Source organism: Chlamydotis macqueenii, chromosome 3 (assembly GCF_036417535.1).
Source record: "Chlamydotis macqueenii isolate bChlMac1 chromosome 3, bChlMac1.mat, whole genome shotgun sequence".
Lineage (NCBI taxonomy): Eukaryota > Metazoa > Chordata > Aves > Otidiformes > Otididae > Chlamydotis > Chlamydotis macqueenii.
In genome coordinates, this window is record NC_141558.1 from 57,102,387 (window position 1) to 57,126,679 (window position 24,293).

General features: G+C 36.9%; 1 protein-coding gene across 2 annotated transcripts in view; it reads left to right on the forward strand.

Moving 5' to 3' along the window:
* The window catches only part of NKAIN2 (sodium/potassium transporting ATPase interacting 2), a 557,924-nt gene that overhangs the window by 453,711 nt on the left and 79,920 nt on the right, over positions 1-24,293 (forward strand). For both annotated transcript variants that reach the window (XM_086744415.1, XM_086744414.1), the window contains exon 4: positions 20,324-20,524. In XM_086744415.1, coding sequence (XP_086600541.1) covers positions 20,324-20,524 — 201 coding nt within the window. The remainder of the gene's footprint in view (positions 1-20,323; positions 20,525-24,293) is intronic.

The window sequence follows — 24,293 nt, forward strand, 5'->3', positions numbered from 1 at the left end:
TTTTGTTGTTAGACTTGATATAATTGACTGAATTCAATTGACTAAGTTCTAAGATAAGCATAGTTAATTTTCATGTGTAAAAAGAAAAAAAAAGGCAACACAAAAAAAAAATCGAAGTTTTAAAGCAAGTAGAAATTAAATTATTTATTAAACTCCCCTTCTGAAAGGCAACCCCTGAAAAGCATTAGGACAAAGTGCATTATATCTTCAAGAAGCACAATGACATCAAGAAACACTAACGCTGTATGAATGAATGATCAAATGTACTGAGTAAAAGCATAAAGAAGTCATAATAACCCATGCCAGCTCAGCCCTCTTACACTGTATCATCCTGTCTAGGATGTGCACACTGTGAAATACAAAAGGATAGGCAGAAATAAAAGAATTCATTTTGTCCCATTTATTAGTCACCTCCTGGTTTTCTGGATACTGCTCAATAATAAGGGAATATTCTTCTCTGACTCTGTTGTGAGTTACATTATCTCACATTAATTTCACATGTTTCTCAGAATTGTGCCTGAAGAAAGGACTATTACATGAAGTTCTGAACTGAATACTGATATGGCATTAGCAGCCTTTACAAATAAAGCTTAGGGGTTTAGATGACAGAGTAAGCTAGGTCAAGTCACAGCAAACTAAGCCTCTTAGCATTGTGTATGTTCGAGTCAAATTTACTAGTTTCTAATGAAAAAAAAAAATGGCTCAAAAGCTTGGAGGGTTTTCTAGTGAGTAAAAATAAATGACCACAGCCTCTCGAAGCCAGAAAGATCTAGTTTAAATCCCATAAAAGAACACTGAAACAACCTGCCAGAGGGATCAAAAAATGTTTAAAAATAGTAGCGACAATAGCAATGCACTGTATGTTCTTGATGTACCAGAGGAGGCAAGTTTGGAATCGGTACCTTTAAACAAATGAAAAAAAATTAAGTGGCCTGTGTGAAAATGTACAAGGACTTTTCTGCAACAATATCTGTAGTATAGCTTTTATCCCTATAGTTAATGAACAACCAAGAAAATCTAGCAAATATTTGCAGCGGTTTGTATGGTAAGCAGATAAGACTATTCACAACCTACATCCACTGGAAAAATGTTTGGGAAGTTGAAGTGTTGCATATTTTCATATTTGGAAACCCTGGAGTTGTTTGTTACACAGCTGCAATTAATTCCTTCTTAGCTATGACTGTTATCATGTGGTTCTCACTTAATGTTCGCATCCTAATTTTCCTGCAAAGGTATTTTTCACATCAATGTTCACACAAGGTACAAAGTCTTAACTTGATGCTCAACTGTTCTTTATTTTTTCCTCTTTGTTCACTAGGTGTCTTGTGATGTGGTTATTTAATGCTATTCAAAATCTGCTACTTCTGCATCAGTGGATGGCTACCAAAAAGGGAGGAGAGTGAAAGAGAAATGGCAAGACGTTAGGCCTTCTGTTTCCTCCTTACCAAGGATATTGGCTCGAATACATATTCAAGTTGTTTCAACCACCCTTTCTACCAGGAAAGGGGTAGTATTATGCTGCATGCCAGAGCAAAGGAAGTAGAAAATTAAGTATGACCCTAAAATATCATTTTAATTTCAAGGAAAATCTGAGATGGCATTTTATGTAGTCAGAATTATGACAGCTTTATTTTGTTTAGGTTAAATACTAACAGCCATATAGTCACAGCAATGTGAAACTTACTGCACAAGCCCGTCTTGGGCTTCTAAGCAAGTGGCTTAATTATTTGGTGCATCTTCTTAATAAATACTGTTGTGTAAAATTAGTTATATTAAAGCTAACCAAGGCACATAAGTCTAAGCTGCAAACTGACACTGAATTTCAGTGTCACAGGACAAATTTTTCCTCTTTGGGTGGTTCAGTTAGCGTGAGCCCTCATACAAAGCCCACACTGAAATAACTCATATGTCAGTTTGTAATGTAGTTATCATAATGACTAGAAGATAGATGGGATTCCAGTAGAGACTACAAAACTAAAAGATTCATTAGACCAATTGCAGTATGGTTATCTAAGAAAACTCGAGGTCTGGATCAGTTAAAATAGGATTCTAATTTACTTATTTTTTAATATACAATTTCTTGATTACAGAGTAATCTACAATACGTACTCAAGATTTCTGAAAATAAATATTGCTTATGCAGTATGGTGCTGTGGTGTTGAAAGGAGAGATGAATGGTAAAGGTTCTGCTCTGAATTTATCAGATGTGTTTAAGCAAATATTATATACCAATGTTATTTTTTCTTGTCGATACTTATTTTATATAGAGGTGACTAGTCCTTATACCCTTTGTTTTCGGTGTACATACTGCATGCACAACATACGTATCAATATGATCTGTTACCTTCCTCTTCTTGGTCAGACTGCCATGTCATTTTACCAGACCTGTAGTTTTCCAGGCCAATGTATATTTCTATACTCAAGTGTTACTAAATTGAATGAAGCAGAAACAGAAGTCATATTTTAAACAGATTTCCCACTCAATTAGACTGTTTTCTTTTTACTGATCCAATTGTGATTATTTGAACAACATATTAACACCAGGGAGTTTGCTAATAAGTATTTTCAATAAGCTTTATACTCTTTCTGCATACTAACCTAAGGAAAGAAGTTCGTTATCTTGATAGATTAACTTGAAATAGATTTCTAACTCAGACATCAGGTAAGTAAAGATAGCTTTGACTATGATTTGCTGGCAATAATACAGTAAGTAACACATTAAAAGATTGAACTTTTCACAGATTCCATACTGGTCATCCTTTTCTACCCGATTTTTAAAAACCTTGATACAATGAATGAGAATGTTTCAGTTCTCCTCTTGATCAAAGGAAATATTGTTCGTTTTTTATTTAAGGCAAATGAATATGTACTTGTCTTTTCCTTTTATGGGCAGATTAAGACCAGTGCATAGATACTTTAGGGTTGATGTTCACTAGTGAATAGTTTGAACGGGGTTTTAAAGGAAAGAACCTAACTTATGAAAGCCATCTCTTTTGCTGTCAGAAAATCATAAGCAAGTAAAAACAGAATTTTACTATTTGTCCCAATATAAGCCTTGTGTGTAAACACAAGGAACAGAACAGTAGTGGCTGTTATTTTTGCAAGATGAATATTGAATGCACAACATGTGCACACAGATACACAGAATATCCTTCAATTAACAGAGTGTGTATATGTAGTCATGTACTCAAATACATGTAACCATATACATATATGTTAGGATACATGCTATTTATTTCAGTTCAGTTTCAGGAAATCAGCAGAAACTGTAGATTTAGGTGGACAAGGAAGAGATTTCAGTAATGCAGTGCATGGAGCTTAGCTCAAGTACATTGACATTAATATGAACTTTTCCCTTCATATCAGTAGACTTTGGATAAGGTTCACTTCCAGCTTCAGGAATATTCAGAAAAACAGTAAATAACACAAATTATCTTTTACCTATTTGAAGTTCAGGCATTTAGGTCATGGGAGTCATCTAGGCCAGTGAAAAAGTGTTGTTTCCTTACAAGACACTTTATCACAAGTATCTTTGGCACCTGTAAAAACAACAGAGTTAGCAGTTGCCTTCTAGCACTCCCTGCTCCTCTTCATTGACTCAACCAGGGAGGCAGCTTGACTAGATACCTAACTTTGAGAATGTTAAAGTTAAGTGAGTTTAATCCTTCTCTAGCTTTTACTACTATAAATTTTAGGGGAGTTTACTTATTTGCTATGCTTATTGATAGCCTAGTACATAAGTTATACAAAACGGAATCGTGTCTGGTAAAAGAGGTAATTAAGATATAAATAAAAGAAGCCCTTACAAGAGACTGCAATCTATTCCCTGATGTAGATTATTCTATGAGGAGGTCAATATCATTGACATACGGCAGGGGTCATTGTCCACTGATTTCCCTCATTGCCCTTCTTTACGTATAGAGAGAAAGTGAGTGGATATGTGTATACATGCTCATAGACATGTATGCAGGCAGTGATACTTATCTGTATGAATGTATCTCTACATTAGTTAAGTTCTGAGCATTTCTTCTGAAGATGTTTATTCTTAATGGCATAGAGACAGATAAAGGTCGATTTTCAGTTATATTATGCAATGTAGAGATAGAAGCTTAAAGAACTTGAGGCCATTTTAAGGCAACAGGCAGAGGCCTTCTTATATCCTTTTTCTACCATCCATAGTTTTGGTGTGAATGGTTAAACAGTGTGCGGGACTTGATAAATAAATGAAATTCTAACTCCATAAAATATATCCAGTAAGTATCCCCTCATGATAAGATTTTCCATCTTGTCTGATCAAGGAGTTTACAATCTTCTGTTCAGGTTTCATCAAAGATTCAGTTCTGTCTTGCTATAGATCATTTCCATGTTTAGTCAAACTGTCTGCTCTGTGTCAGAGGAATAATATGCCTTTAAGGAAGTAATAACTGGATTTTAATAGGAAATGTAAAGTATGACTGTTCACTTTGATTCATCATTCAGCAGTAGTATCAGAAACTCCATTTCGCAGAACTGTAACCAGAGATCCAGTGAAAGTGTTTATCGCTACTGAGCAAACACTGCCACTAATGACTGATTTAGAGAGTTGCAATGTTGAACAGAACATGGCCCTTGCACATACAACAGGAATCATAAACTTTGATCTGCTCTTTATCAGGAGGACATATTGTATGCTAGTCCAATGATTAATATCTAGTTTGAAGCTAGAAACAGGAGTCTTACCTGCTGATATTTCAAAAGCAAGCGAACTCTGTGCAGGGATCAAAAGCCACTGGATCTAATGCATCCATAGGCATGTTATATGAGTATTGGCTGATAGCTGCAGCTAGTAGTGAAGGATGTTAAGTAGAGACTGGAATTATTCAGGAAAAGATCACACCAGGTATGATGACAACTAAGAAGTGGAATAATACTAAGTAGGAAATTAGAACTTAATGGATATGAAAATCATCATCTGAAAATGGAAGCTAGGAAAATTACTTTCATGTTCATACAAAGAAAGCAGAACTTACACGTGTTTACCTGTCTCACTAACCACAGACTAAATTAATTACAGGTGGACTCACCTTTGCAAAATCTAGAAGATATCAAGGCCACTTTATTCGCAAATAGATTTAAAATTAAAGACTCAAAACCAAGAGATATAATATTTTAGTCTTCTGAATAAAACATGAACTAAATATGCTCAATGCTAAGGCTGATTTCTATGTATTCCAGAGTATCTATGTTTCTGATTTTATTTCTTAAATATAAGGTGTTGAATTGAATGCAGATATCTACCTTTGGATTAGTATCTAGATCTGTTCTAAAACCAAAGAACTTGCAAACAGAGGACATTTTAAGGTGTGATTCACCTCATACTGAAGAAGACTTCTACACCTAGTGAGATGACTCATACCCCGAAAGTGCCTTTTCAGTTCCATTGACTATATAGACAACTATAGATAACCAAAGCCACAGAAATGCACTCCAGCCATTACAGATCATACTCGGTTTCAGGAGTTCCACAGAATGGACTGTGCAGTTCTATAGGAATCATCCTATCAAAAGTTGGGAACCTAAAAAAGAAGAAAATTTTTATAGAGAGTCATTCACTTAAAATTACTTGTATGAATCAGGCTCCCTTTTCTTGCATTAAAATTACTCAGATCTGTTACAAAACTCCAGGGAAAAGTGTTATATTTAAATTCAGTTGTGTTTCTGCTTTACATATTGGATACTTCCAATTATTATATCAGATGTATCAAATCTCAGTGGAATGACTGATAGTAAGTGTTACATATTTATAAATATTATGTATTCCCAGAACCATGCTTTCAGTCATTAGAATCATAGATTCACATTGCTGAATGACTCAGTAGGTCAATTAGTTCATGTCCCCAGCCTAAATAAGTATGAAAACGTAACAGAAGTTTGTATATCTTGTTCTTAAATGCCAGCAACAATAGATCACACAGACTCCCCAGGCAGTCCTTTCCAGTCATTTCCTCTCCCTTGACTTCAGAAACTTTTTCCCCCAAGATCTAATTTGTATCCTCTTTGGAATGTAGTCTAGTTCCTGGGCCAATGATGGATGTTTCTCCATTACAGGCAGGGAAACAGTTACTCAGTTCTTTTCAACAGTCAATTATGCTCTCAGTCTTCTCTTTTCTGAGCTAGGAAACCCCAGCTCCTTCTATCTTTCTTCATAGGTCTTGTTTTCAGACGTCTGCTCCATCTAATTGCTCCCCTCTGGCTCCTCTCCGGTCAGTTAGTAGTTTTTCTTGAAGTCTTTTGAGCTGAAGCCTTGCCAATACTAAGCTAACGTGAATTGCATCAGTGCTGCAGACTGCCCTCCTGTTTATAGGATGCAGAAGGATGACTCCTTTTCTGCAGCAACACAACAGTTCACATTTGTGAACTGTAATAACCTTCCACTCCCTTGTGAGAGAGAAATGTTCAGGCTGTTGTTACCCATACTTTGTTTGCACATTTAGTTATTTCCACCTAAGGGTTTTACTTTCCACTTGTCCTTGCTGAATAGCATTTTCCAGGACAAATCTCAGATTTCTCAAGATTATTTTCAATGCTTCTCCTTTTGTCAGACATATTTGCAAGCTCTCAGTATACACCTAGTAAGTCTTTTCTCTTTTCAGTCATTCATATAATTAACCAAAATACAATAGTATTGGACTAACAACAGACCACGGCATAGCATCGCTTGATACTTCTTTCCATTATGACCATGAACTATTGAAATTCCCTCTGGACATAGTTTTCCTTTTTTTGCAGAATGCCTCATGGGTAGGTCAGACACACACACAAAAAAAAATGGTTTTGACAACATTAAACTTTGTCTCATGTGACATCCTCTTCAGTATGCTAAGGAATCACAGTATATTTACCAAAATCAGCAGGAGAACCATATCCAGAATGAAAAAGATATTCATGTCACCATCAATATGGAAAGATACAGTAATAGGTTCAGTGTACATCTTGAAAAGTGTTTATCTGAATGTCTGGTCTCAGAGTAAGAGATTTAATCTCACATACTGTGAGAATCCCATTAATTTGATTGAATTATCAGCAATACAAAAAATGAAATAAATTCTGAAGTTACCTTGGATTAAGCTGTAAGTCTGTACAGGTTAAAAGACTGAAAAATACGATTAAGTTTTACAGGATGCTGTGTGCTCAGCTCAGATGATAAAATACTGTGTAATTAATACAATATTGTAGTGCTGAGGTGCACTAGGGCAGAACCAAGGAGTTTGTCATTTCCTAACCTTTGATGACTGCACTATGTAATCTTTATTTTTCAGGCTTAACTCTGCCATTCATTTTTGAGATTAGATCCTTTTGTACTTTATAAATCACTCTTTCAGATCAAATTAAAGCATTTCTTTTAGGTTGGAAGCATATAGGACTTTACTGCTACCTTCTCTGGGCAAATTCAATTCCCAGTGGAATCGGAATTGCACTAATGTGTGTTGTAGAAAACTGCTCTGGTACTAGGAATTCAGGGAAGCTTCAATATTTCCAATGCTTTTGTTCAAGAAAGAAAAAAAAAATCAGTGATTTTGATGTAAAAGCTGTATGTCTTTGTCTAAACAAAAGATCTCTCTTATAGATATTTCATGAGAGCTTTACTCTAAAGAAAGAGCCAGAGCACTGGTATACTGCTGGCACTTCATAGTGAAGTGATTATATAGATACTGTAAAAATGAATTATTATTGAAGTTTACATACTTTTCCATTGGGCAGATATATATTTCCTTGAAAATGTTTTTACCCAGTCTATATTTAATAAACCACATGTACTCCATTTACTCCTTGACCAAAAAAAAAAAAGAACTCTACTTCTTTGAATTCACAGTGGTTTGCAATATTCTTAAGCACCAGGAAATCAAAGAAGGGCTCTTTGTATCATTCTTCCCCCTGCGACTGTTCTATTGTGTATACCAGCTTTCCAATTCAAAGTAATAAAAGCATCGATCTAACGTCTTGACAGTGGAGTTTTTCTAATTCTACATTAGCACTAAACACAAACAAAAAATTTAGTATAAGCAGCCCCAAGAGGCGCTTCAACCAGATTTCTGCATTTCCCTGGGCTGAATCAGCTTCTGAAAACTTAATTTCAGAAACTGACGCAGACATTACAGTGAGAATGGTAAATCTACTCCCCATCAGTTTCTTAAATAAAGTTTTCAATCACTGATTCAGTCTACAGAGATATAGAGCTCTATTCTAGTTACTCCTTTCAAGCTACGCTCATTAAAGATCATTGCTCCTCATGTTTCATCTTAATCCTGGTTGGAAACTGGAGGGTTTTTGGACACAGAGCTGGATACTGAAGAGGTTTTCTTAAGCGACGTTTTAGCTAGCCAGCATGAAATGCCTGCAAATAAAATAGGCAAACCTAAGTCCTGCAATGACAGAATTTCAATGGAATGAATGCAAGAGAAAACATTTTGAAATATATTTCCTAAATTTTTTAGCACTTTCATTGTTTTACTCCCCATTACTTGGGATATTTCATTGACAAGATAGAGAAGAGCCCTAATTGTAGCCACTTCATTAAAAATCTCTACAAAATCTTTGGGGATGATATTTATGCCACTCCCATGCAACCTTTTCTTCACCCATCTCACTGAAGGGGACATCTCTGGGTTGTATCAGGGCAGAAAGCGTGTAGGTTAAAAATCTGTTCTTGGTTCCTAGAAGTATGTTTTCCTTGCAGAGCAGCGTACAAGTCAGATTTGAGTTGCTGCGTTCTTACTACTACTGTGCTTCCCAGTATATTATAGTAAGAGTTTGAGGGATACCCCATAGATATTCATGCTTCAGGAAGGCAATCCATTCTGTTGTCAGGGTTTTTTTTGTTTGGTTGTTTGGCTGGGTTTTTGTTTGTTTTCTGAAGAACTGCAGCGACACTACTAAGTCTTCAAGGAAAGACACTTTGAATCACAAAATTATGTAGGTTGGAAGGTCACCTTGTGCAGCTCCCTTCTCAAAGGAGGGCCAATTAAATAGCAGTGTTCAGGTGCTTTTGGGGTCAAATTTTGAATATCTCTAATCTAATATGTAATCTCTGGGAACCTGTTCTAGTGTTTGGCCACTCTTATGGTTAAAAAAAAAAAAACAACAAACAAACAAACAAAAAATACCCCAAAAAATAATCCTTACACCTGATCAGAGTTCATTGTGTTCCAACTTGTGTCTGCTGCCTCTTGTCCTTCTCCTGTAGACCTCTGAGAGGAGCCTGGCTCTGCCTTGAGTAGACCCTCCCATTAGGAAGTTATGAACAGTGGTATGATCCCCACAAGCCTTCTGCTATTATCTCTAAACTGGCCCTGCTCCCTCAGCCACTCCCCAGATGTCCTGTGCTCCAGTCCATGACCAGCTTGGTGGCCTTTGCTGGACTGGCTCCAGTATGTCCATGTTTCTCTTGTACTGGTGAGCCCAAAACTGGACCCAGAACTCCAGGTGTGCTCTCACCGGTGCTGAGCAGAGACAAAGGGTCACCTTCCTTGGCTTGCTTATGACACTCCTCCTAATGCAATCCAGAAGGTTGTTGGCTACCGGGACCCCCAAGTCGTTTCCTCCAAGAGTTGCTCCCCTGCCAGTCATTGCTCAGGGAAAGAGAGCCCTGCATTCTCATCGACAAGTGAGCAAACTGCCCACGGTCCTGTGTGAGAGCAGAGCAAGAGACTCCCCTCCACATTCAACTTGTCTTGGGACCAGTCAATGTGGATCTGAACTGAAAGGCAATCTTCCCTTTTGCACAAGCCTGTGAGACAGAGCAAAGCATCCAAACATAAGTCTTCAGCAGCAGTGGAGCTGACACCTGACATGAAGTGTCACTGAACTATCATTAATGCATAGCTGATCTAGGAATTAGTTTTTAAGGGTGCCTGCCAGCTACCAAATCCTGCTCTTCAGTTAATAGTCTTTTCTGTGTTGTCATTTATAAAATATCTTTTATATATTTGCACTTTAATACCTGAAGTAAAAAGCAGGGACAAAGACTCTATTAAAAAAGGAAATATTTGAATCAGTCTGTATTATTTTTCTTTATATTCATTTCAATTTAACTATTAGAAAGAGAATAAAGCTTTTACAAGACTACACCAGAAAATAAAACACCAAACAGCATTTTTATATCATTAAATAATACGGTTTATTTGTTAACCACTATATCTTCCACAAAATACCAGATGAAATTATTTGTATCTAACAGGAAAGAGAATTAAATCACAGGAAACAAAAGCTAATGTAAAGAGTTTTAGGAAGAAATAATGTGATATCTGGAAAATTACTTGTTACAACCTAATAGCACCATCCATTCAAAACTGTAACACTGTGCGCTGAATTTGCATGATACATCTTATGTATATTATACTGGCTGATATATATGTACAAACTGGTGCTAAGCAAAAGATTAGCAAAATAATGGATCTTCTTATTGAAGTGATTTTGTCTCTTAAATTAGGTGTTCTTGTATTAGATATAAGAACACATCTATTCTTATACATGAGGACAGTCCTCTATGCTTTAGCAGTATTGTATGCCACATAGTCAACATGTAAAAGAGTGACAGGCTCTTAATCTATGGATTAGTACCTTAACTGGTTTAAAATGCTCGTTTCTTTTGCAGTACCTGAGGTATTTTCCTTCATCGTCGCTAAAAATATCTAGCATAATATTATTCCTCAGGGTGTGCTTCTGAAAACTTAATAAAAACCATACATTTACCCAAAGTTATGCACTGAATCTTTTTAAATGGCTTTGAATTGTTCTTAGGAGGCTGCAGTTTACTAAAGTGGTGGGCATTGGCATGTCTTAGCAATAGCTCACAAGAGGAAAGGACAAGCACTTGAAAGGTTTGCTAGCATCAGCTTGTTTGATATTGCCATTTGTTTATCGATGCAATGACGAAGTTTCTTTTTAGTCTGTTTCTGTGAGACTTGTGTTGTCAGAATAGAGGCTTGTGAATAGGTTATTTTTCATTTCTGAATCAAGGAGATTTGAACCCATATCACCTACACTAAATATGTGAGAGTGCTAACATTTTCCATTCCAATTTGCAAATGCTGCCTAAAGGCCCTAATAAGTCAAGTTTGGAAAAGTGTAATATTTTCTTCTGAAAATGTTGAAACACATTTGTTGCTCACATTATTCTTTTCTTTTCTTTTTGAACTCTAAAATTAGCTAAAACTGGAATTCCTGAGTAGTATCATTATTCAAAATTGTTTCTGAGACTCAATGTAGAAAGAATTATCAGCTTGAGAACAGAAGTTGTGTGTCTTGTTTCTTAGAAATAATTCAAATAATTGTCAAATTCAGGAAGCAACCAATATACAAAACATCTGTAATTAACTCTGTGTTCAAGATAAGTTAGATCTTATTATTTCTATACTTAAATGACAGTAGTGGATAATCAAATTAGTTTTAATAAAACTAATCCATGCTGAGTGACATAATATCATGGCACAAAAAGAGAGAGGAATTTCACCTCTTGTTAAATTAATTACTGCATGTAAAATGAAAAGAGTTTGATTTATCAAATCTGAATATAGCCTTAGGTGTTCTAACAGACATCATCAACTGCAAGGACATAAATGAACTCTTTATGAACTAAAGTTTATCGGAGTCATTTAACATAGTCCTTTGACAAATGTCTTTTTCATTTAAAAATGGAAATAGATCCTTTCAGACAGGAACTAAAGGTGGTTTTCAAAGTCTATGGGGCACATATAGCTCAGGCAAATTGAGCTCTGGCCACATGAACACTGAAACTTGTGACACAGTTTTTCCGATGTCATCTGGTGGAGCTGCAGCTGTACAATCCCTTGAAATTGGTAAAAGTCACATTTAGGTGTAAAATGTGTCCAATTAATGGTCAGAAACACCCTTGCTATAAATATTCAGCAGTGTTGCAATAGACCGCTACATGCAGGCTTTGTGCACGTCATGCTGAGTGTGTGTTTGTGTGGTTTCACTGCTGTGACTTTTGTTTTACCATCTCAAATTTGCAAGCTACATGAATGCTGTACAGTTTCAGATCTGAATCTGATTCTGTGGATGACATCTATCAGACTGGTCAATAGTGGTCTAAGTTATAGTGAAAGAGCCTGAAATAGTTGATGCAGGGGTAGTTGCTCCACACCATTTCTTGACCAGGGCATAAGGGCTATGTGGAGATGGCCTACACTTCCACTTCTGCCTCTGTGCTTCCTCACCATCAGTCTGTGGCAGGCTTCCTTCTCAACGTCTTATCTAATCTAGGTTCTCTAAGCAGCTTTTCAGAGTCCTTCAGGAACAGTTAGCACTCTGTTTCAGCCAGGTCCTTTCTATTGACTGCAGAGGAATCCAAACTCTTTGAATCTGGCCATTTGATTTCATACTGAGAATGCAAGATGATTGTGAGGACTAGCTATGCATTTTTAATTGATACTTTAGCTCAACGCAACCTCCCCACAGAAGTAAACCCTTCTGAAAATTTTCACCTGGGCTAGACTTGAATCAAACTGAGTAAAATGACCCCACATGCTTTTTAGTAATTTCCCAGCTCACCTAGGCTTCTTTATAATTATTCTGAAATCTTAATGCATATAAAATCACCGCTGGTTAGAAATGCTTTGACTACAGAGCACTAAGTACAGCATGTATTTATCCTCACCTTGATGTTTCATGAAGCCTTTCTGCATGACAATCATCTCATGATTCCTAACACCACTTTTGGGATAACAATGTTGTTTCTGTGGTGTGAGAACTCTGTTAAAGTCTGGTTACTGTTTCCTGCACAGGCTGCAGGTGGTAGATTTTCCTAGATTTGACAGCAGAGGCTGATTCAAACAAAAAAAAATTTTCACTGTAAACATGAGCTCCACCCTAGGGTCATGAATGAAGTGGGTTCTTTAAAGGGAAAAAAAAAAAAAAAAAAAAAAGGTAGACAAGATAATTATTTACATTTTAAAGGAGAATTAAAAGCCAGAAACAGAAAACAAAGGTTCGTCACTTTACATATACATTTTGTTTTACAACACCTGGTACTATGTAATAACCAACACCAAGGGACACTGAACAAACCACATCAGCTGGTATTTCTTTCTGTATACACGCTATAAACCTACTGATGTTTGAGTTCTACAGCATACACTTCCTTGCTAAATGTTGGACCAGCAACTCAGTAAACCATTTATTCTAGAAATGGAAAGCATTTTAAGGATAGTAATTTCATCTTGTTATTTTACTCAAGGAGTAGACCTTTCTGTCTGCAGCCTGCAGAACTGTGTTCCCAGCTCACTAGAAGCTCTGCATAGTCTTTTGGATATTGTTCAAATGTAAGATATCACTGTGCTTAAAAAGGTTTTATTTAGAATTAAGAGGTTATTTATATATGTGTCTGCAAATTCTAAGCACTATTGATCTATGTATTTGCCTGGGTAAACCAAGAAAAGATATATACCTCTTTTACCATTTAAAAAGAAGAGGAAACGAAAATCAGTCCCAAGAGGCTAAAGAACTTAATCTTCTTTAAAAGCATTACGCCTTACTCACAAAAAGCTAGTACTGATATATGGTGAAAGCAGTGAAATCATGTGTTTCCAGCTCAAAATGAATAACCAGGGTTTGGGAACCATTCAGAACATTCACTTCACCTCGGAAAGAGATCCAGAGCCACACTGAGTTTAGTACAGTCATAAAATTATTTGCTGGTTTTGGTGTGGGAGAAGAGACCGTGTGCCACCACCTTGTTTCCAGCTCTGGACCTGTGCCCTAAATCAGGCCACTCAGTTCCATACCAAAGCAGAAACTTTCCTCTCTAAGATATCTGTGGGATCATCATCTTCTGGTACACCAGTAAATATTTAAATTGCATCTTTGTACCTTCAGATTCAATCTAAACTTTAGAACAACTTTGTCTTTTGGAATGAAATAAGATTGTTTTTGTTGGGGTTAATAAGATCTAGTAATAATTCCATGCCCATTGATAGGGCTAGAACAATGTAGATCACCTGAGACTGGAAGACTGCCCACTGTACACACACATTAACAAAGTTTGGAGGCAAGCTGTTTTCCTCAGAGAATGGCAATTTGTCAAAACAGAAACTTTTCAAAACAAGATATTACATTTAACTAAATTTCCTTTAACAAATTTTCTCAATTCCAGAATGGTATCTCTGATTACCCCCCATAGTGAGAAACAAATAAGATTCCACAGATAGCTACTCCTCTGGGATGTGAGCGCCTCTGGTCAGCTGCTTGTTTCAGTGTATTTTGTCATTGCACAAGCTTAAATCCTCCAGAAAGTAATTTTCCAAGAAATTACAAAAATTCTAGTTCTCAGGATCTTTGCTAAGTACATACAAGAGCCCGATTAAAATTTTTATCTGATAGCACAGGGACTGCAACTTCTCAGTCCCTGTGATAAGTGACATCAGGCTGCTGGGATAGGCTTAATTCTCTTGTTCTGTACAAAAAGAATTCAAAGGATCTTAGCTCAGAATATTCTTAGTCTAAAAATATTCGGTTTAAATATGAACAATATTAATGGGATAGTAATAACCAATTTAACCTTGCAATGCAAACTGAAAGTTTCTATTTTCTTTTTATGATATTTTTAACTGAAGAACTATATAGATAGAAACTTTTTGAACAAAGATGTTAATGAATAATGTTGATGCCACTGAGCTGATTAAATTAATATTCTGGAGTTTAGCAGTTACCTTTTTTTTTAATGAGTTGAAATAGAGAAGAAAAAAATGTTAAGTTTGTCAATGTGCATATTCCAATACTAGAAAAATATTAAGATCTTAATTAAGATAGTATTGATCGCAGCTCTAAAAATTTCATAAGATTGACAGGAATCATATCACAGAATAACAAGTGACAATGTTAATCCCTATATAGTAGTACCTATGCTTTTTCAGGAGTATTTTATAGTATTTTATTAATATAACACTCTAGTTTCATTTTAGAAAACAAAATGAGGACACCTAAGTTATGTCTTTCTTTCATGCTGGTATCATTATAAGTAATTCATTGAAATCTTCAGAAGTACATTGGAAATCACTTAAGATCTTTTGGAACATTTTTAACAGAATACTGAGAAAAGCTAACAGTGAGACAACTTTTGCTGGTTTTAATGGATGAACTTCAGAAGGAAATCTGTTGGATGGATTCAGACTGATAAATCTTACCCTATTAATGATACATATGTAAATCAAATTCCATATCCAATTTGGAATTATGCTGGTACAAAATTTTTTTGTAAGAGGAAATTAAACACTAAGATTCTAGGTTACTTTAAAAAAAATTCAAGTGAAAGAGTCACACACATATATAAAAACAGAGAAGTTAAAAAGCAATTCTGATGCAACATGATAAAAAATATCAGGAACGTTAAATATCCATGATCCCTACACAATTATAGAATAATTATTCCCTGTATATCAACTGTGAATTAAAAAGCAAAAGAAAATAATAATAATAAAAGAAAGGAAATAAAAGAAACACAACTGCTAAGCTCTCTTTTGACCCTTCACTGAGGGCATTTTTTTTCTTTAGACAGCAAAAGGTCTGCTTGCATGAGAAAACTGATGGGAGCTAGTTTTAGTGGAAAAGTGAGATAACAGAAGGAAAAAAATAAATGCTTGTAGAGGCCTCTGTGCATCCGAGGCATCCGGAACTACAAATGCTTTCAGACCCTGATCTTTTATCACAGAAACCTTGTAAGATCGTTCAGTCTCCAAGCAGCCTGTTCTTGCTAGTTTGAGTTTGAAAAATGAAACAAATGGTTACATGGTTGTCTTTGACAAAACTTGTACAGAAGCTTGGCAAGGTTGCACAGATTTCAGCAATTCCTAATTAGAAAAAAACGGAAGAAACTTATTTCCCATGACACAGCAAAACATAACCATGGAAGTCAGTACGATTTAATCTCCTGAGTCTGTGAGATCTCCTGGACTTTCAAAGGGAATCAACCTGAATCATTGCTGCCTCTTTTTTTCTCTTGGCACCGTGTTTGGGATCAGCTTCTCTAAGCTGCATCTAACAAAAAATCATTGAAACAGTAGTAAATTGTAATTACTACATAGAGACAGTATACTTACTCATCTGTTCTAGTAATATAATATAATATACACAGAGCTATCTTCATTCTGAGCACTGCTGTCCTCCTGCTGCTTCTTAACGCAAAGATTGTATTCATTTCTGGCAGCTCTTACAAATATTTCTGCTGCCATGTTCTGTCATCAGCTGTCCTCAGCGAGAAAATGTTGTGTACTATGCAGTTAACCCCAGCAAAAGTTGTTACCTACTGTATTAAAGACAGGCACAAAGCCATCAGAGCTGAACATTTTTTTACAAACTAAGCTGAAATAAAATTACAGACTTAATGTGAAGACATCTCAGCTTCAAATCTCTGAGATCTGGGTCGCTAAGACCTCCGAACTCTAGCCTTTATCTAATTCAGTAGTACTTCTCTGGGCCACTATAAATACCAACACATCTTTAGAATGTCAGCAAAGATGTCCTACTAAATACTTTCCTCTGGTTTTTTCCTCCTTGATGAATAGCAAAATCTACTTTAATGCACCAATTTTCATTAACAGGCTTTACAAATACCAGCAGGATTTACAAAAGCAGCATCGTGCTCATCAATAAATCTCATACAGATGTATTTCTGTGTCCATGAAGGAAGCAGCTGTTTGTTGAATTTAGGATAATGAAATCTTCCTTGACATACAGGCTGTGAACAACACCATAAAGGCATGCCCAATGTGTATCAACAGTTTTTGTTAGATTTCATAGCTTCGAGGCTTATCAGACCATTTCTCTGCATTTCCCTGAACAATGTTTGAGCCACAGATGTTGGAAAGAAAACAGACGGCAAATACACTGGAGAGTATAACAAATTCCCAGCTTCCAGCGTAGACTTCATCTGTGTCCACTAAAACTGTATTTGAACCATGAGTAAAGTAAATAGCAAGTGGAGTTTGTCCAAAAATAGCTTTAAATATTCTCAGTTGAGAGACGTTAATGATAGATACATCATCCTTTCCTACACAGTTCTCCAAGGAGATTCAAGGCCTTATCAGTTCAGTGTTCTTACTAAGAAGTAAAACTTTTTTTGTAAGCTGGATGACCTTCACTACTAAACAGCAGGAACTGCTCTGCTTATATAGTTCCATACAGGGGGATATGGTTTGAAGGTTATAGGGAAGTTCAAAGCCCTTAGCAATTTATACCTGAGAAGATCTAACTGGAGCAACTGACTTTCTAGTGAATAGGCTCCTTCTTCATTTATTCTTATCCTGCATATTTTGGGGACAGGAATTTGCAGGGTTTAACATAGGTGTTTGCTTGTGAAAATCTGTCTCCCTTATAATTCTCATTCCAGCCAAGTTTGACCTGAGCCATGGATGATGTCTAATCTTACCAGAAACAGATTTCACCTCCGTTTATTGTTCTGCTTTCTGAAGTTGCCCTTGTTTGTTAACTGATTCAATATGTAACATCTATCCTTGAAAGCTTTCTCAGCCACGTTATTCAAAGTTCTCTAAGATTTGAAGTCAAGTCTTTCAGTATGATTTATTTGTTTTTACTAATATGAAGAATTAAGGAATATAGCAATTCTCTGATAGGCATCAGATCTGTTGTGTGAAAAGAGGAAACAAAAGAGCATTTTATTGATTACTCAGAGATAGGAATAGACTATAGATCTGATAAAGATCTGTAATTTTTCAATGGTAAGCACTAAAAGACTGTTCTTGAAAAAAAATCAAGATTATTTAGTCCTAACAACAGCATTCAACTTAACTGCCAAACAATGAATTGAGGGCAAGGGAATTTTCTAGATATAACAAATTATTTCAGAAAATCATTTGGGGATAAATTCAGGAGTGGAAGAAAAACTGGACTTTGTGAATTTTTATTTATATATGTAATTATAAATATTTTAGTGTGTGATTATATTTCCTATGTAACTTGAAAATTTATTTGTTCTTTTAACCTGTAAAGTTTTGCATTACTACAATATTGTAAGCACACATAACCATCTCTAGAGCAATGGTGTTCTAACCAGAAAGCTAATTTTTGTCTTTATGTTTAACTCCTACTGATCCATTTTAACTTCATCTGGCACATGCATGACAAATACTCCGTTCCTGCAAGCCAGTTTATCCCTTTCTTTCTCAAGGAATACATGTTTCATCCCTTACCTGCACTTTGTAAAATATTTTTAGTCCGTCACTATTCTTCTGAAGGTATTGCAAATGATAAAATAGAGCCAGACAATGAGTCCTATTCGTTCATGTTGTGTCTCTGATAAGAGACTAGAAGTTAAGAATTTTCCACGGTAACTAGAATGACTTAAAGGTCTTCCGACAATAACATGGTGGATTCCACGTTTAGTCATTCAGGAATAAGTCTATTACTTTAAGCAAAGTTACTCTAAAGATACCCATTCTTCAACTTCTTATACCACGTGAGAAGGCCAGGGTGCTGCTGAGGGGCCATAACAGACTCCAGGAAGAAAAATAGTCTTCTAGCTGGGATGTAAGGTAAAAATGCCCATTTCCAAGAAACATCTGGCAGACACTGGAGTAGCAGTTTTGGTAGAGAGGATTCCAGAAAAAGGAGAGGTTTGTTTGGGTTGAAGACTTATAGACATAGGTAAATATATCTATTTTTGGAAAATGTGCATTGTTTATGCAAATGTTCACTGATTATTTGATCACCTTCTAATGCTTGAAGTTAGCTGCATGACTAAATTCATATGAAACAGCATATGTTTACTCATACAACTTATTATTTGCTGGATTGCATTCTTGTGAGAATGTAAGGTATTCATTCATCGCTGAAATATTTATGGTCCTTCCTGCAATCTGGTAGCTGGGTGTGTTGAAACAGGGTAATAACTGATTTTTTAAAAAAAAAATGTACAAAATTTCTGCACATTTAGACAAGAACTGCAACTTAAAGAAAAAAACATTCAGCTACACTGCAGTGTCAAGTGTAAACACGGATTGATTGACATGTCAGTCATGACATTATCTAAAACCTCTCTGGATGGAGTTACCTTTGCATGAGTTAGTATAAAAAGGGAAAATAAGTAGGATTGAAAAATTACTATTTTTGAAGGGAGGGAAATGTGGACTCAACATATCTGCTACAGAATGGCATTCTATTTATTCTTTTTGGCATGGTAAATCTAATTAAATAGCTACATTTTAAAATCTTTATGAGAATCTTAATTATTAATGTCATCAACAGCTGAAAAAATGTAGGTTAGATGTGGGGAGAATTTGGTTCCGCAAAGACATTACTTAAGAGTAAGTTTTTTTTCATGACTGAGCACATGTGCACACAGAATAGATTGTCACACTTTACAATGAGGTTACACTTATAAATAATTTATAACGGGTTGGTAAACACTGTAGGCTCTTACAGAATCCACAAAGTCCATAGTTTTGTTATAACTATGTATAACACTCTCAAGTAATGCGCAGCCAAGTATAATTTATGAAAGTCATATCCATAGTATTGTTTATGATGTATATTAATCATTTATTAATCCTTTATGAACTATTCATAAATGCAATCTTAATGGAAAGCATGGCTGACTAGTTACTCCATCGCACTAGCTGCATGGGAGTTAAATGTTGCAGGCCTCTTTATCCCTCCTTTTTAGCAACCTAAGTAGTCTTTAGACAAGGCAATGCTCACTAGCTCTTTCCTTACAGACTCCTAGGAAGTTAGAAATCTAAAAGAGGCATTTCAAAGAGGCTATCCTTGTAAGCAGATGTGCAGAATCCTTTTTTTCCATCTTCTTCAATATTACAGCAGAGCTACCACAGGTCTCCTTCACAGGGTCCATGAGACAAAGTACCTTGCAGATGGCCCATGAATATTAAAGTCTGTGAAGTCTTGGTCCCTGAGGACTCTTGCACAGTTTGATACATCAGACCACCAAAATATGGGCCGTATTTCTAGGAACCGAGCAGAGGATGGTTGCTGTGTAAATGTGTATGTCCATCAGTCCTTATGGCTTCATCAGGAAAATGGGCAATGTAAAGGAAATGACTGCTATAGTCTAGGCTATCACAATGTCTAGGAACAGATCCTGACTTACATGATTATTCTTCTGCTCCAAAGCAATTCTACCTGCCAGGGTATAGTTGCTTGTGCTTGCTGCAGGCAAGCTCTGCTAACTTTCATGTGACAGTCCAGTTTTATCACTGCTCTTTGCTTCTTTGTACATCCTGTGAAATCTCTTGCTGAGACATTTGATACCGGCGTACCGTCCCAGCACATTAATTCTTCACTTGTTCTTTTGCAGGAAACAGATCTCATCCTGACCTTTAATATCTCAATGCATCGTTCTTGGTGGATGGAGAATGGGCCAGGCTGCACCGTGACCTCAGTAACTCCAGCCCCAGACTGGGCACCAGAGGATCATCGTTATATCACTGTCTCGGGGTGTTTTCTTGAATATCAGTACATAGAAGTGGCTCACAGTTCTCTTCAGATCTTCCTTGCAGTAAGTGTTTACAGATAGCTTCACTTCCACCACCTTTTTTAGATTTCTTCTTGCAGAATGTTGTTACCAGAATAGCAGAGTATTGTGACATTCATTCACAAACCTTGGCTCTAAGTGTTAGTTCTGTTATGAAACTCTGTTGTCTTGCAGATAGGTCAAGGCATCTGTAGACAAAAAGCTCCAACATACATGTTTATTGCTGGGAGAACTTCTGACATGACACACTCTGTTTTCCTGAACTCCATGTTGGCTATTGATCATGCCACTAATGATTTCCAGCAGGTTACATTCAAATTACACTATAGGACGTAAGTTGTGACATGATAAGAAGTTACAGCCCTTGCTGTGAATGCCAAATTGAATATAAAAGAAAAGCTAAAATGAAGGAGAAAATTTCAATGGTAAAAAACGATTCAACAGTTCACAAGACTCAAAACTGATCAATTTGTTTTTAACCATATTAGTCAATATGCACTTGAGTTGAATGGAAAAAGTTGTTCCCAAAAGAACAAAGTGGTGCACTTACATGAAAATCAAAACCAGAAATCTCAAATATTTTTAGGAGGATAAGAATCCACTGTTACACTGCAGAAAATTTGTAAGGAATGAAAACAGCTTGTTTTGGGGAAAAATGGTAGGTTTTTCAACCACATTTACCTGTACTAATAATTTTGCCTTGTGTTGCTCTGACCTAGGTGAAAAGAGGATATAAACACTGAATTAATTACATTGAATGGCAATGTGCATTTCTGTGCTTGCTCTAGTGATACAAACGTGTTCATGCCCAGGTGGAGGTATATATGACTGCAAAAAAACTGCTACTATACATCTCAACTTGGACCAGTGTCTGGGTACATGACTCCCTCTATATACATTTTTTGATCAAGAGATTCCAATGTTTTGTCCAAAGAAGGACCATACTGGCAGAAGGGAGAGAAAATCTGGTTAGTCTGATCCAGAAGATAATATAAGGCAGTTGGGCTGTCGATAATATGTAATGTGGCCCTCAGCTACCCCAAAAGTGAGCAGCTTTTCCATCTGTCTATTCCCTAGCCTAGCTGTAAATGACCAAGTACTAGGTGAGTTTGGGACAATATATCTCTGTCAATAGATCTCTATGTGAGCTCTGCATGTTAAAGGTTAGTGGCAGATTTACCTGAAAGCCCAGCTACCTCCCTTCAGTGGAGCCATCCCAAGTCTCCCTCATGCTCCTTAGCTCACAGTGTTGTAGCAGACCAAAGGGGCCTTGACCAAGCAGATAGCAAGGCAGACACTAGATAGGTCTGGAAGATAAAAGCAGCTCTATCTCCAGATAGTTCACAGCTGCAATTTTGACAAGCTACAGGTGGTGCAAAAGAAACAAAAGGAAAAGTGCAACAAAACCAGCATGAATAAGTAAATAAGATTAAAATAGCTTTACAATTTTATTTACAAGCAATTGTTATCACTCAAGCTTAACTCATAGAACCATAGAATCACAGAATTATTTAGGTTGGAAAAGACCCTTAAGATCATCGAGTTCAACCGTAAACCTAACACTGCCACTAGTAGTACACTACTAAACCATGTCCCTAAGCGTCATGTCTGCACATCTTTTAAATACCTCCAGGGATGGTGACTGCACCACTTCCCCAGGCAGCCTATTCTAATTCTTGACAACCCTTTCAGTGAATAAATTTTTCCTAATATCCAACTTAAACCTCCCCTGCCACAACTTAAGGCCATTTCCTCTTGTCCTATCACTCGTTACCTGGGAGAAGAGACCAACACTCACCCCACCACAACCTCCTGTCAAGTAGTTGTAGAGAGCAATGAGGTCTCCCCTCAGCCTCCTCATCTCCAGACTGAACAATCTCAGTTCCCTCAGCCGCTCCTCATAAGACTTGTGCTCTAGACTCCTCATCGGCTTTCTTGCCCTTCTCTGGACACATTCCAGCAACTCAATGTCCTTCTTGTACTGAGAGGCCCAAAACTGAAAGCAGCATTTGAGGTGCTGCCTCACCAGCACCGAGCACAGGGGGACAATCATTTCCCTACTCCTGCTGGCCACACTGTTCCTGATGCAAGCCAGGATGCTGTTGGCCTTCTTGGCCACCTGGGCACACTGCTGACTCACATTCAGCCAGCTGTTCACCAGCACCCTCAGGTTCCTTTCCACCGGGCAGCTTTCCAGCCACGCTTCCCCAAGGCTGTAGCGCTGCATGGGGTTGTTGTGACCCAAGTGCAGGACCCAGCACTTGGCCTTGTTGAACCTCATACAATTGACCTCAGCCCATCGATACAGCCTGTCCAGATCCTTCTGTAGAGCCTTCCTACCCTCAGGCCCTCCAAAGGAGATACTGGGCTTTTTTTTTGTATGTCATAAATGATGAACAAGAAACTCAGGGAATATATAGTTTAAGCTCAATTCTTTTCCTGATGTAACAAGTTTTTTTGTGTGTCTGTGCCTAAACAGAGCTGTGTTTCTAGATCAGGTCATTCTTTGGTAGCCAGGGGAATAGTTCAGAATAGCAAATCATTGATAATCCACTAGCTGTAGTCAACTACAGCTGATTTTGTATTTCCCATCATGTTACCATAAATGTGATTATTGTAGGTAAAGAGCTACACAGTATACATATGGGTCAATTTTCCAAACCTCGTGCTTGCAACTTTACTGTTTCGGTCACTTTCACATTTCCACTTTTGGCCATAGCATTATTTTTTTAATGGAAATGCTAGCATAAATTCACTATCATATTAAATGTGGTGAGAAACAGAGGAATTACCTGGTCCTGCTCAGTGACATGTGACACAAAGTTAGAAGAGCAGATACTGCTTTGTTTTCAGCAAACTAGCTTTCAACAAACCCAAGTCTTAGATCTGATGTATCTCAGGTTAGTAGAGAGAAATTAATCTTTCCTTTCAATTTTCTTTTATGGACACTTAAGTGGGTCTTGCCCTTTAACTGTAAAACCATAAATTGCAACCTATGAATTGGTTACTTGCTTTCTGTCTGTGTTTCTGTATATTCATAACAATGATCAAGCTAATGTTGATCTTGGGTTGCCATGCACTGGTGGCACTGCAGCATGTTTTTAAGGATGTTTTCTGCTGCTTACAGATAAAAAACTACAAAGACATTCAGCTGCACTGAGGACCACTTATATCAGTCTTTGAAAAGAATACATTGAGTGTATTTTGTACAGCTTGCCAGTAAGCTCACAAGGAATCCAGCTACAGAAGGTTAGGCTTCACATAGATGTGATATTTGCTGTGGATTACTTAGTGGAAAGAATATGACAGCTAAGGTAAAAGCTATAAAACCGCCATGGTTTATACTTTCTAAAAAGCAAGTCTCAAGGTGGGCTGTGGAATATTTCAAGGATTGCAGACAGATACTCTGCAGAGGTGCAGAATACTCATAGTCTCCAAGAGACTCTCTCCAGAAGAACGTGTCTTAGGAGCAAACAGCACCAGATTGTGAACCATACAAATGCAGCTGCTAATTTTGCGCAAGTCAAGATAGATTTTAGGCTTTTAAGAGTAAAGTTTTGAAGAATTTTCATTTCTCCTGCTGCTTAAACAAAGCAGTAATTGAAGCAACTGGAAGGTTAAATGATCCCAATGGCCAGGAGAGCCTCCAATGTGCAGAGTGCTGGTGTTCATCATACTAGCCTTAGAGATAAAGAGAGACAGATGTGATGATGCACAGATATTTTGCCAGTTTCTCCTGAGGAGTGGATTTTGCTCAGGATAAACAACTGGACAAAATTGCTAGTTTATCTCA